At 38.8% G+C, this 13,612-nt stretch overlaps 1 protein-coding gene across 2 annotated transcripts in view; it reads left to right on the top strand.

The window, feature by feature from the left end:
• Positions 1-2,966: 2,966 nt before the first annotated feature.
• The window catches only part of CAMK1D (calcium/calmodulin dependent protein kinase ID), a 109,417-nt gene continuing 98,771 nt past the window's right edge, over positions 2,967-13,612 (top strand). For both annotated transcript variants that reach the window (XM_053463275.1, XM_053463274.1), the window contains exon 1: positions 2,967-3,457. In XM_053463275.1, the coding sequence (XP_053319250.1) occupies positions 3,366-3,457 (92 nt within the window). In that variant the 5' untranslated portion in view covers positions 2,967-3,365. The remainder of the gene's footprint in view (positions 3,458-13,612) is intronic.

Here is a 13,612-nt window from a genome sequence, read left to right as displayed (position 1 = left end):
TAATGATGGAGGATCTAATAGTACGTCGGTATTTCACATCTGACACAATATCTGTCAGTATGTCATATCTGCAGAGATTTTTCCCAGCAGGAGTCAACAAAGTTGGATATGTGCTGACAGATTCTATATAACCGTGCCCATGCTGAGCTCAATTACACTTGTGGCGAACCTAAGTGAGCCAACCTAAGTGGCCCAACCATGTATCAGAAGTGGGGCCAATAAGCCCTCTGTCTGTGATCACTTAAATCAATGGGGAGACAAAATCTATATGTAGTGGGCTTCACGTTGGCTCCTGATGCAATTGGCAACTGGTAAAAGCATGTGGGATTAATATACCTGCAAGACTTTACATTACAAGACCCTGCTCCCGCGACCCGGAGGATTCGGGTGTTGACCCAGAGAACCAGTGCTTCACCCGGATTTCCCAGGTATGGCCATAACCATCAATGAGATGACTACTTCTACCGATCAGTCATTGATATGTACCCGTCTACACACAGTCCCTTCACACTTTATTTCATCAAAGAGCACCAAAACACTATGCAATGGCCGCTACACAAAATTAGGGATCACCCTAATTTTCAGAGATTCGTACAAATGCACAAAACAGGCAATCCGAATGCACAAGTCTAGTTTTTAACCCCTTATTCTATGTGCCTGCCTTGCAAAAAGTTGTACAACATCACCTACATGGGCTTTGTGTAGGGAGCCAGGAAGTTCACACACTTTTAATGGCTGTTTAAGGGTCTGAAACAACAGCCATTAAAATAAAAATGGGTGAAATCAATGAGTGAGTGCTAAATATATATATATATATATATATATATATATTGTGGTATCTATGGCTTGTTAAAATGTGAAATGTAACTTCTTTAATAGAACAGGTTTGAGCTGAGCTGTATCAGATATAATCAAACAAGAGCAAATAAAGCTCCTGGCTCTCACTTGGAGATCTAACTATACATAAGGCAATCCTAACTACCATGTTGAACGGCTAAGCTGTTTCCCAACAAAACAAACCGTATTTTTACAGCTCTTACATCGTGGTTGTCTAACTGACTCATCCGGGCTGCTTAAGTAGATCTAGCCTACTAATTATCACTTACAGGTGAGCCCAAAGGGAACACACCTAGCAGAGTGCTGTGTCCTACATCTCTCCCTTTCCAGGACCTTTCCGTTTGGAACTTCACTTTCTAGGCTTCTGCTAAGATTAACATTGCTGTCCTTATCACAATAAATATAATCAAATAGATAAATATTGATACAAGATTAATGTTATTTTTTTCATTAGGAGGCCCTCTGAATCAAACATGATGGTGAGACTTCATGAATACATACAGTGGTATCAAATGTTTAAGACAAATAAAAAGGGTTTTCTCAGGTCCACTTGTATACTAGAGAAAGAAGCCTCCAGGAAGGTAAGGATGTGAGGGTTAGGAGGGTGAGTGAAAGGGTAAGGGACTGAGTGAGGGAGAAAGGGAGGTAGGTTTCAGTGTATTAGCATGAGTATCTACATGTAAATCTGTGTGTGGTAGCATGTGTGTGTATGAGTGTGTTAGCATGAGTGTGCATGTTAGCATGTATGTATTAGCATGAGCATATATGTGTAAGCATGGGTGTGTAAATGTGTGTTTAAGTGTGTGTTAGTTAATCCACGTTTGTAGTATGTATGTGTGAGAGTGTGTAAAATGTATGCCAGTGTGTATGTTCTCAGGGGGGCGGCTGTAAGGGACCTATGGATTTGCCTGCCCCTGGGCCAAAAGTTGCCAGCCCTTCCCGTATGGAGGGTGTAGAGGTAATCCTAACAGATGATCTCTCACACTCTCTCCCTGTAGGCTGTGTCTGACTGATGCAGCATTAAAGAAGTGACATCACATCCACTTACTGCACGCTGTATCAGTCAGCACACTGCATGGAGGAAAAGAGACACACCACTCCTGCAGGTAAGTGTTGTGGGCAGGGGCTGTTTGGAGGCGCCAACCAGTTGTTTGTGACAAAGATGCCACAGGCTAGCTGTTTATGGGTACTGACAAGCTGTTTGGAGACAAAGATGACACAGACAAGCTGATCGAGAACAAAGATGCCACAGGCAAGCTGTTTGTGGGCACTGGCAAGCTGTTTGGTGGCAGAGATGGCACCAGACAAGCTTTTTAGTGTCACTTATAAGCTGTTTGGAGACAAAGGTGGTAGAGAAAAGCTGTTTGAGGGCTAAGATTACGCTGATAAGCTGTTTGTGGGCAAAGGTGACACCCATAAACTGTTTGGAGACAAACCTGGCACTGTGGGACATGTTGTTTGGTCCGGTTGGTGTGCCTCTGGGCAATTTGCATACTGGGGCCTTGTGGTTTCTTGTGAGAAGCTTGGGCAAGGGACATAGTTGAGTCACATAAAGTTGTGAGTGTGAAGTTAGCATGTGTGTCACTGATTGTGTGCGTAAATTGGTGTGTGTGTTTGTTATCTAAATATCAGGGACAGGGGTGCACTTGGCTTCACCCCCCCAGGCCTGAATGTGCCAAATCCCCCCTGCACTTGCCCCTCACTATTCTCCTTGTGTAGTCCATTTGCTGTTGCACATACAGTTCTTTTCTGGATTCGTAAACCGAATGTGTCCTGAGCACTACTGTCATAAACCCAACCGATAGAGATAAAAGCCAGTGAATATGAATGTTCTTATTCATTATCAGTAAGCATATTTTGCTGCCGTCATGCACGTTCCGGGGTTCAGACAACTCCCCGCTCTAGTCGTACGGTGACAGCAGATGCCTGCTCCGGGGCTCTGCTGCCAGCACTCCTCCCCATCGCTTTCCTTCGGTAAGTCCTCGCCTTCAGCCCGATACATGAGGGTCTTCTCTCCATTGCAGAGAGAGCTGGAAGCTGCCAGCGGACAGGTCCAGCCCACAGGAAAGGAGCCTCGTTGACGTGCGCGGGGTTTTGGTGCAATGCGAATTATCTCTAAGTCATTGAGTTGGGTCTGTCAAGCAGAGGAGGGGAGCAGCCACACTCCGCATTGTACAGGGAGCCCGGTGCCCCGGTCCCGTGCCCAGTCACCGGCAGGCAGCAGCAGGGGGAGCCAAGCCAGCCAGAAGCAGCTGCAACAGCAGCACCACCCCCTGCTTGTGTGATCCATGCTCCGGTCTCTGTAGCCTGGGCGGCTCACCTGCTCTGCACTTCGGCACATCGCGCGGGACAGCTGAGGCGCAGGAGCTCGCACTCCACACGCAGGGACAGCACAAGCCTCCGGGAGCGCAGCCGCTCGTACCTTGGGTGACACCGGAAGTCTTGTAAGAGGAATTGAGAATAAGGCAGCGGGCTCCTTGTCTACAACTCCCCAGTTCGTTGCCGTATCCCAGGCGGTTGTTGTTGCCATGGCTCGGGAAAACGGGGAGAACAGCAGCTCCTGGAAGAAGCAGGTGGAGGACATCAAGAAGATCTTTGATTTCAAAGAGGTTCTAGGCACGTAAGTAGCCGGTGGCGGGGCTGACATGTAATCACACCGTGACAAGTACACTTCACTTAGCGGGAAATCCCCGGAACCGCGACTACAAGTCAAACTAACCGTCCATCTTTACCTAGAAATACCTAGAAAGAATAGTATGAAACCCAGCGGGCTATATGGTGTGTACACACCGCGCCGTATACTAACGCTACACCACACTATACATCATGTACACACAACATGCTATATCGGGACCTGTGTCATGCTATACACCGCACAATATTACATATTATTACATGGATTTAATAATAAAGACACACTCCCCATAAAGAGTAGTGTATATAAAGGTGGCAAAGTATGGCATCACTTGCATTAATATATTAATAATAGTATTAGGAAAGTTCTTGTCTGTGGTGTACACATATTATAAAACACGTACCACATCTTTGGCAGGTGTACTTATCATATATGTCAAAAAATGAGTCAACTTTATTTAATATAAGATGTTTATATTTGTGATTTGTTTTGCTTGTAATAGAACACACAATTAGTGCCATTCTTTTTGTGTACATAAGCTTGATTAACTGAGAAAGATAGTATGGGGAAAATAGCAAAATTTGCTAAAGTTACTTTATTATGTGGAGTATGAAAATAGTTACCAATAATACAAACAAAAAAGCTTTAAAGTAAGCATTCCTTAAATTGTCAAGATGACATTTCTCAAGGGTCAGCCCTTTCCAGCTCAGACGTGTATTATTATTACTATTAATAATAATAATGTTATTTTATTTATATACATTTGATACATTATACAGCACGGTATATTCAGGGTAAATCTAGAATTGACAGACAAACTGTATATTGGGTAAAGAGGGCTCTGATCTCAAGCTTCCACGATTGTAGGAAAATTGACATACTTAATATTTTGGATATTCTATTCCTAGAAATCTGTGAGTGTGATACATTTATTCAGCTCAAATCAAGCTGCCTGGCTGTATAAGTTTGTTGGATTTGTCCTGTAAACTTGTATACTATACTATAAACTGACCATAGACTGAAGCAATATCTACTTAAATGCAATAATCTAACATTTGATGAATGTATCCCTCCCTACTTGGCACACTGGGGGCTCTAAAGTAATTTAACTCTTTGAATCGGGTTAGAAACGGGTATATGCTGTCTGTACAGTACATTCAGTTCATATACATCCTCAGCATATATCGTAACCAGCCTCCAGTAGCTTCTTCTATGGACCTCTTAGGTTAGATTTTAATAGGAGATTGCTAGGGCGACATGGCTAAATAATTTTTTATTTTTTTTAAATCTCAAAATATGTAGTATATTTCCAAAGTATGTGTTATTATATCACACGCAGTTTAAAACGTGATGCACACTAAATCACTAAATAAAAGTGTAAGTTTCTTTCTTTTTTTTTTTTTTTAACAAATATCCATTTCTGTTGCTGGCATATATCTCATATTTTAATGCCAATCCCCGGCATATAACACTTTCAGGGTGCATTGAAGAAGACCAGTTTCAATAGAGTCACAATGTCTGTAAGGGACAGATTTATAGATTACGGTTTAATTGTAGTAATGGTTTGTGTACTAAAAGGCATACAGTGTTTAACCCTCTGACTGCCGGGATTAAAATATCCCTTTTTAAGATTTGAAATGATTGAGCTGAAGGGAATCCATAGGAACCTTTACTTCTCAAAACACAAATTATAATCAATTGAGAATGTTTCCCCTCTTGAAATGGATATTTTTACTTCTGGCTATGGAACTAAAACACCTGTACATTCTGTATGGGCACCTATGGTATATAGATCTATCTATCTATCTATCTATCTATATAGATCAGTGTGTCTTAGTCTGTCAATTCTAGTCTTGTTATACACCTTGAATATTTGTATTTTAAGAAGTGCTGTGTAAATTGTTGGCACTATATGAATAAACGATAATAATAATAATATATATTAGTAATGCCTTGTACTAACTATATTAACAACATTGTTATTTTTGACATTGAACTAAATACAGATAGAGTATTTCAGAGAGCAGACCAATGTAGATGAGATCCCTCAAAAATGTATTGAAAATAAGGGAATGGGAACGATTTCTCATTTTCCATCATTTTCAAGATGAGCGGGTCAAAATGACTCTTGGTGTTACCATTAACATAACCTATTGAAATGACAGTTACCTTTTCTTACAGTCATATCAGTTATCAGTTGCCTTTCTTAAATATTACTGGTGCACAGCAGAATGTTTTACCTCCTTTGCTTTGTTTTTTTTTCACTGTATTAACTTAATTTCCTGACCAGGTGTTTAGAAGTCTGAGCAGCTGGAATATTATCACAGTGACAGATGTTCCACACGGATAAATTCCAAGAGCCTGGTTGTTCTGGTTATCTGTATAATTTCAGGGACAAAGTTATGAAAACAATATTTACCTCTTTTAAGATCATGAGTTAGGCATCTGTTGGTTTAAGCCTTCCTCTGCCAGGACAGCAATACATTGAGGTGGCGAATAGAAACTCATGTGTTGCCTTCTGCTGCATCAGTTTCTAACCGGGTGATTAGCTTCTTAAAGTAATAGTTATTCTGGCCAAATTACATTACCAATTATGAGAAAATGGCCCTTGGAAAAAATAGTGTTCATCTACAAACCACACCACAATCATTTGGGAATATCGGGTGTTGTGTTCCAGTTTCAACAAGTTGATGCCCACCCTTTGCTCAATTCTGTTATTAACCTAGGGCCTCCTTTAAGTAATTGAGCGGATTCAATATCCAGTCTTGGAACACACTCATTTATTTATAAAACCACGTTTTAAAATGTAAGGTTTCTGAGACAAAAAGGTTGTTTAGCATTGCAATGTTCAATAATGCACCCAAGGTATGGTTCTTTTCATGCTGTCGCTGCAGACGGTTGGTCTGTGACATCCTGATTTGGGATCCACTGAAGTATACCGTGCTTGAATTTGTCTCCACTTTGCGCATCATGCCCTGTGTACGCATGATTCCCTTTGACTCCACTAAGTCGCCTAGAGCCGACTAATCCGTGAAGAAGAAGAAGCAGGCATACATCGGAAATGGTGTTTTTTTTTGTCGTTTTTCTCTGCTGCCTTCTGTTTTTATCAGAGAATCAAGTTCTTGATAATACACAGTGATAATATTGGCTTTGCACACGTCACAGGGAAATGATTCTGCATGTTTACATAATATGAGCACATGAAACATTTTGCATTTCGCAAGCACACCGAAAACACATTGCACCAGAAGTGTTCTTTAGAAATGCATTTCATAGTGTTTAGGGTCCCAAATAATATACTGAAATAGAGTCAACTGTATTCAAAATATCGTTATCGCTTAAAAAATCTAATCTTCCCTTTTTGTTTGTTCAATAACAGCTATGGGCATGTAAACAGCGTGGTGAAATATACCAAAGGGCCTACACAGACAGATGCCATCCATGTAATCCTTCATGATAGGAATTGCTAGTTGATCTAACAAATAATGACAGGATGCTTGCGTAAATCTACTGCATTTCAATACATGTCACATAGCCCACAGCATTTTGTTTGATTGGACGTTGTGCATCAGATGATGCAATGACTTGGACAAGGCATGTATAAAACATATCCTTTTCACATTATTTTAATGGTTAATCCTTTTCCTTCCGGCTTCTCATCTGACATAATCAGCCATTTAATGCTGTTGGAGGGTGTGTTTTGATTTAAGTTAGTGGGGTATCTCCAAAGACAGTACAAAATAAAACCCCATAAATATATATATGATATTCATTTTAATTATTTTGTTATATATTGATTTAGAAAATATTTTTTCCTGGAAGAATACATTGAGATCTTGTTTTCAAGTATGCACAAGAGAGCATTTACAACAGCAGTACAGTTACAATACCAATAATTTGAGTTATTTTTAATTATTATTAAATTGTCTGCAAAATGCAGCTTTTTTTGTAAATTGTGTATTGACGCCACCCATTTTATTTCCGAGTATTGGAAAATTCACAATGCAGATACTTATTCTAATGTTGTACCAAATAGAGGTGGTCAAAAAAGCTGTTACACAGTATAAGCGGAGCCAGACCCCCTCGGACGGTTTGTTGAGCAATGCAATAATGGAGCCGGATACACCAGAAATAGGAACATAGTATGTTTATAAGCACGAAAAAACTGAACGGAGGAAGGGTTTCTTCCACCTCAGCTCTGGCTCTTATATCTCCTAATTTCATGAACCAGAACAAACGTTGCAAACCAAGCCCTGTATTCTGTAGTGAAATTAAATTGGGAAGGTGGTTTCCCTAAAGTTAGAAAACCATATTGTGTGACGACTTGTGGATTTGCGTTACTAAATCTGTGAAAATTCCAAAATGTCCAATTTAAGATAGAACTTGTTAATTCCAGTAGTAAGGGCCAGCAATTTACCACCTTTTGGGGGGGAAGTTGAAACATATGACCTGTTAAAGTGACATTTTGGGCAAATCCTCTACTTTGTATAATGCCAGCGAGAGATGCGTGTGTTTTGGTGGTGTGAATAGGCAGTTTTCCTTATCTACCCTGCAGTAATTAGGGGTGGACTTCGTTGTGTTTTGTGTTATTTTTCAGAATATGAAATCTAATTACATTTTCATCCAGTGGAAATCTTACATGCAAATCAATATACAATACTGAACTGAACCCACAGTTCTGGCATGGTTTCCTCTATAGTCTTTGCTGCAATTAGTGTAGGGGTCTCAAAGAAGAAAGGGCTATACTTGGCTGCAGACAGTAAAAATTTACATTGGTCTATGAAATAATTGCTTCATCCGGTTTTATTCATCTTCTTACAAACTTGCAGTAAAGGTTAAGGTAAGTGAAGAAAAATCACCTAACATACTTCACACATACTTCATACTGTAGTGTGAAATGTGATAAGCAGCTTCTCTTCCCTTACCGCCTGCTGCACCGCTTGCTTGTTATATATGTTATGGATGTTATATGTGATAAGAATAAAGCCTATTGAAAACTTTTGTAGATTGCCATTCTTACTTTTTGGAGTGGGCAGATGTGTCTTTTTTTGGCTTGTGCCAGGGCTGGCTAATCCAGCTTTAATGTAACAATACAAAACAGAATTTTTACATTAATCTTCCTCTAACTTTACTCGTCATTATATTTTCTCATTATATATTCTGCGTGTGACAGAACCGAAAGGGAAATGAAGGTCTTGTTTTGAGACAGTAGGGGAAGAGGTTGACTTTAATTTTGCAGCCTTTAATTACTAAATTACATTACTGTTATTGGGGATTTATGTTCATCATATTGTGATAAAATATGACTATTATGGTTACTGTAGAAATTGTCAGAAATAGGCTTAGGGACAAGTGTATGTACTTGGTTTGGAAATTGGCTTAATGATAGAATCCAATCCAATAATGGAAAGGTATTAAGACAAAGGTATTAAGTGGAGTACTTCAGGGGTCTGTCATCAGTCCTCCTCCTTTTAAGTTGTTTATTAATGATCTCCCATATTGCATTGAAAGACATGTCTCACTGCTGACCACACAAATTAGGTAATACAGTCTAACCTTGATGGCTTAATTGGGGTTTTTTGTTGCCTTCTTTTGGATCAAGCAGGAAGGATAGGTTGAAGGGTTGCACTAAATGGACTTAATTCTGCATGTGATGGGGTGGATAACAATTCAATCAATGTGACCCGTTTTCAGGTATTCTGGCCTACTTTAACCTCAAACCTCTTTGCAAGACATGAATTGAATATATATATTTATTCTGGAATTTCCATGGCTGTAGAGTTATTAACAAAATGTCACAAGAAACACTTTACATGAATAAAAGTGGCCTCATAGCTATGGTTCATGTAAATTTGATAACTTATGCATATTTATGCCAGAAAATTCAATTAAAATTAAAGTGTCTTCCTTGTTTCTAATCAACAAGATAAGCTTTGGGGTATAAAATGTAATTGGCTGTACATTATGTTATGGCTTTAAACATTTGATTGGATTTGTATTACTTAATTATGAAAAAAGTATAGGTTAACATAGGTATGGGGTTGATGCCTGAACCTGTTAATATATCATAATACTAGTGTCAGCTCTTGGTTTTTAGGTGCCCTAAGACAAAACATTAATTGGATCGCCATCTGTAGTTTCAGTTAAGAAATGTTATTGGTTCCAAAATGTCATGATACACTTAAAGATAACTTACATTGGCAATTAAAGACAACTTGAGAGGCATTAACCATGCCACAGGCCACCAACACTATTGAAATCGTGATTTAACATACGGACCCTATGGTCGCCTCCTGCATTATAAAAATACCCTCAACTATGTGTTGAAATCCCCCCCCCATTCCGACAAAAACCTATAAGAAATTCCACCTACATTTTACCTTACCAATACGAACCATTAATAACCCCTCCATGATAAAAACACCAAAAAAAACAAAACAAAAGTAAAAGGTAGAAAAAGCTGAATATCTCAGCCTAATTATCTATGTCCTTTGATATTCGCCAAGACCCTGGCTACAGCTTGACCACCTCAACAGCCACTCTTTAATACAAGTGGCACAAATAAGTAAAACCTAAGAAATGCAACATTTATGTTGCTAAATTTTTTACAGATGATGTAACTATCAGATAATAGCAATCACACTCTTATAAATGGATGTCCTTTATCATCAAAAGACTACCTTCGACCAATGAGGAGGTCTAAGCAGTAAAATAATCTTCTCATATGATAGTACCACTCTGCTTTTTCCTCATTCCTCTTACAGAATGGTAGCAGGGATATTTAAGGGGACTGATACAGGTGTGAATGAATTAAGAGCATACCTGGGACAGTTTGTAGCATAGGATACCTGATGATAAACTGCTAAAACAGAAATGGTTTGTGGTGTTTCCATTGGTAAATTGTACATGCATCTGAAAGTATTAACATAGTATTTGTGTGCTTGTCTCTTATCTTTTTGTTCAGGGAGATAATTCACAGGATATTGTTGCTGTGGTGTGTATTTCTTAAACAAAATGTTTGCATTGCTGTGATAGGTAGTGTGCTTGTTGGCTTTAGGATGTGCATTTCCTGGCCACCATTAAATAAGTGCTGTGCTGTCCATCTGTACCGTATAGACTTTTCTATTAAGCATGAGCAATGTAAGCGGTCTATGGTGGGGAGCAGATGTTTAACAGATAACCTGCTGTGCGACTTTAATATGCACTTTGATGGACTTGCTTTAGATTCAGATATCAGATACGCTTACAACAGCAATGTCTAGGAACCTGCAACCACAAATAAATACATTACAATGTGAATTAGCTGCTTGAGCACTAAAGGGCAGAATGACCAGACTTGCACCTAAGGGACATCGTGAGAAGCTTATTTAAGAGAGATTAACTAAATGCAAAGCTACCTTCCTAGCTATTTTTTGTCTCTTGATAAAGACAAGACTGGGTCACCTTAACTAAAGGGTCAGATAATGAGACCACAGAAACTCTTCATTTACAATGAAAGTAAACGAAGAGGCAAAAGACACAGCTTTACTTTTTTGTAAATTCTTTTATTGTTGTAAGCCTCAGTACATTACCCCACCTTGTTTTTTTGTTTGTTTTTAAAGAACTGAATATTCTGCTCGGACAAGCAAATAATAAGAACCAATTGCCGCCAATAAAGAACGTAACATTTGTTGGATTATTTTCCCTCTAAGCCACAATACAAAAACATTTTTAACAGTGTTAAATTGGACTCCACAGAGCATTTAACTAATAACGTTGTCAGTGTCTATAAGGATGGCTTGCCACATTGCATTGCAGACACATCTGTATTGTTCATACTGATGAAAGCAACCGTAACCATCTATGAAAGAGCAGAGAGCCAAAAATCCCTCTAGAAAGCCAACATGACTGATGGTTTTGATTAAACTTGGAATGATTTTATTGCTCTGGTGAAGGATTATGGTATTGATGGCGGAATAGAAATTGCTTCTGTATGCAAACATGATGCATCATAGCTTATATTAGAAAGCTTTTCTAATATACATGCATTCTACTGCTTTGCATATAAAGCATCAACAATATTAAAGCAGCAGCACAATGCTATCTAGTATATATTTCTCTGATTCCTTCTGCTTTCAGCCTGATGATTTGGTTTGGAGCCAGAAGGCAGAGACGTGATACAGTGAAGGGGTTCTGACTGGAAGATTGTACTACTTGAGGACTGAGACACTGAAGTGTGAAATGAGGACTGTATAGGCAAATATACACATTAGACAGGAAATAGGGACACATACAGTATTATGGCTTTGGATAACTAAAATGTCTAGTCTGAATAGGCTAATGATAAGTGAATCCTTGATGGAAAATTATTTGTGAATTATATTAACATGTAATGGCTTCTGTGATATATACCGTATTTCCTTAGTCATTTAATCCTACTCTCTCCCCAGTTAATGCTCTTCCCATTATGCTTTTATCTTTTACCATGGCTCTCTCTCATACTCCAGTTACCTTTCTTACCCCTTTTCATTTGGCATGCTCCTCTGATGTCCCTTAACACTCACCCTTTTCAATCAGTGTTACATTTTCAACCCCTAGGATAACAGATAAGACACATCATATGGTCAAGTAGTATATGCAGGTTACGGAGCACACGTAGGAACAACAACAATGTCTCAATTCAATAACATGGTCAACAACTAAGAGTCAAATATTAGGGCATCTGATAAGACACATTGTATTGGCAAGAGGGAGGCAGACCATGCAAGAGTAAAGTTAGCCGTATGAAACCCAGATAACTTTGGATGAAACCTCCCACCCCACGAGGACCCCGAGTGCACCCAGTCCCACCCCACGCATAATATAAACAGAACTGGTAAAAAATGGAAAACATTTCCTCGGCCCACGAGAACCCCTCCTCATAGAAGGGCCAATAGCACCTAGAATCCCCGAATAGCTGCTATAGATTCTTATGTCACTCCTCAGCTATTTTCTCCTGTTAATTCTGAAATTGTGTCAGACCCATTAGACTTGTAACTATAAGTAATATTGTCATTGAGCATTCTTATAAAATGGTAAAATCTATTGAGTTTTAAATTCATGTAGAACAACATGTCAATGATGACTGGCTAAAAATATGAACTAATTGAACATAGAATTTGACAGCAGACAAGAATCATTCAGGCCCACATAGCCTGCCCATTTTTGTCTGTAAAGACCTTAATAAGTCCTTGGTCTTGTCTTAGACATGGTGTAATGCCAATCCCATGCGTGTTAAACTTCCATCACCACTTCTCCTGGGAGGCTATTTCACTTATCTACCACCTTTTTGGTAAAATAAAGCTTCCTTACGTTACCTGTAAGCCTCAGACCCTCTAGTTATTTTCTCAAACATTTCTGTACTTTAAAAGGAACTTAGAAGCCATAGAAAAAAAACTGTTTACCTTTTGTGGAAAAGGGCATGGGTCCACTTTAAATGTAAACTGCTAGTAGTGTAAGGAGCCCACTACAGATAAGAAAAAAATGTAATGGACCCAGCAATTTACTCACATGTCCCTTTACAATAGAATTACCAGTAGGTTCTTATCTGTCATCAGATTCCGTCCCATCTAGTCTGGCCATTAGTCAAATAATGGTATGTATAAAGAAAAAGCTACAAATTGGTAAATTACAAATAACCAACACATTTGTGGCTGATGTTCAATTATATAAATGTCTATCAGTAGATATTGTACTGGATGGCAGATAACATTGCAAGCTCATCATGATTTGTAGTGAGCATATTCTACATGTTTTAGCCTCCATTACAGTGACGCTATTCATTTAGCTAATTCATCATCCTGTAATACCACAGAACCACCAATTTGACCAAAGCCATCTTATTTAGGCTGATGGGATGCTGTCCCTCTGAGAACCAGATATTTTTTGGATACATTTTCACTTTTACATTTAGGAGTGTCCTTCACTAAATGGTCTTGCAAGCAGCTAGTGGAGTAAGATTAACATTTAAAACTTTTTGGAAATAAATTCGGTATTTTATTTATAGTTTAATTTGTTAAGTTACGTTTTTAGTTTAAAATGGTACATTTAGTATTCTCATATGATTTTGTATACAAAGTTGTTTAAATATATAATACTTGAGACCACAATTCTTGGCTGTAG

This window comes from Spea bombifrons, chromosome 4, assembly GCF_027358695.1.
Source record: "Spea bombifrons isolate aSpeBom1 chromosome 4, aSpeBom1.2.pri, whole genome shotgun sequence".
Lineage (NCBI taxonomy): Eukaryota > Metazoa > Chordata > Amphibia > Anura > Pelobatidae > Spea > Spea bombifrons.
This window is presented reverse-complemented; position numbering and strand designations above follow the sequence as displayed.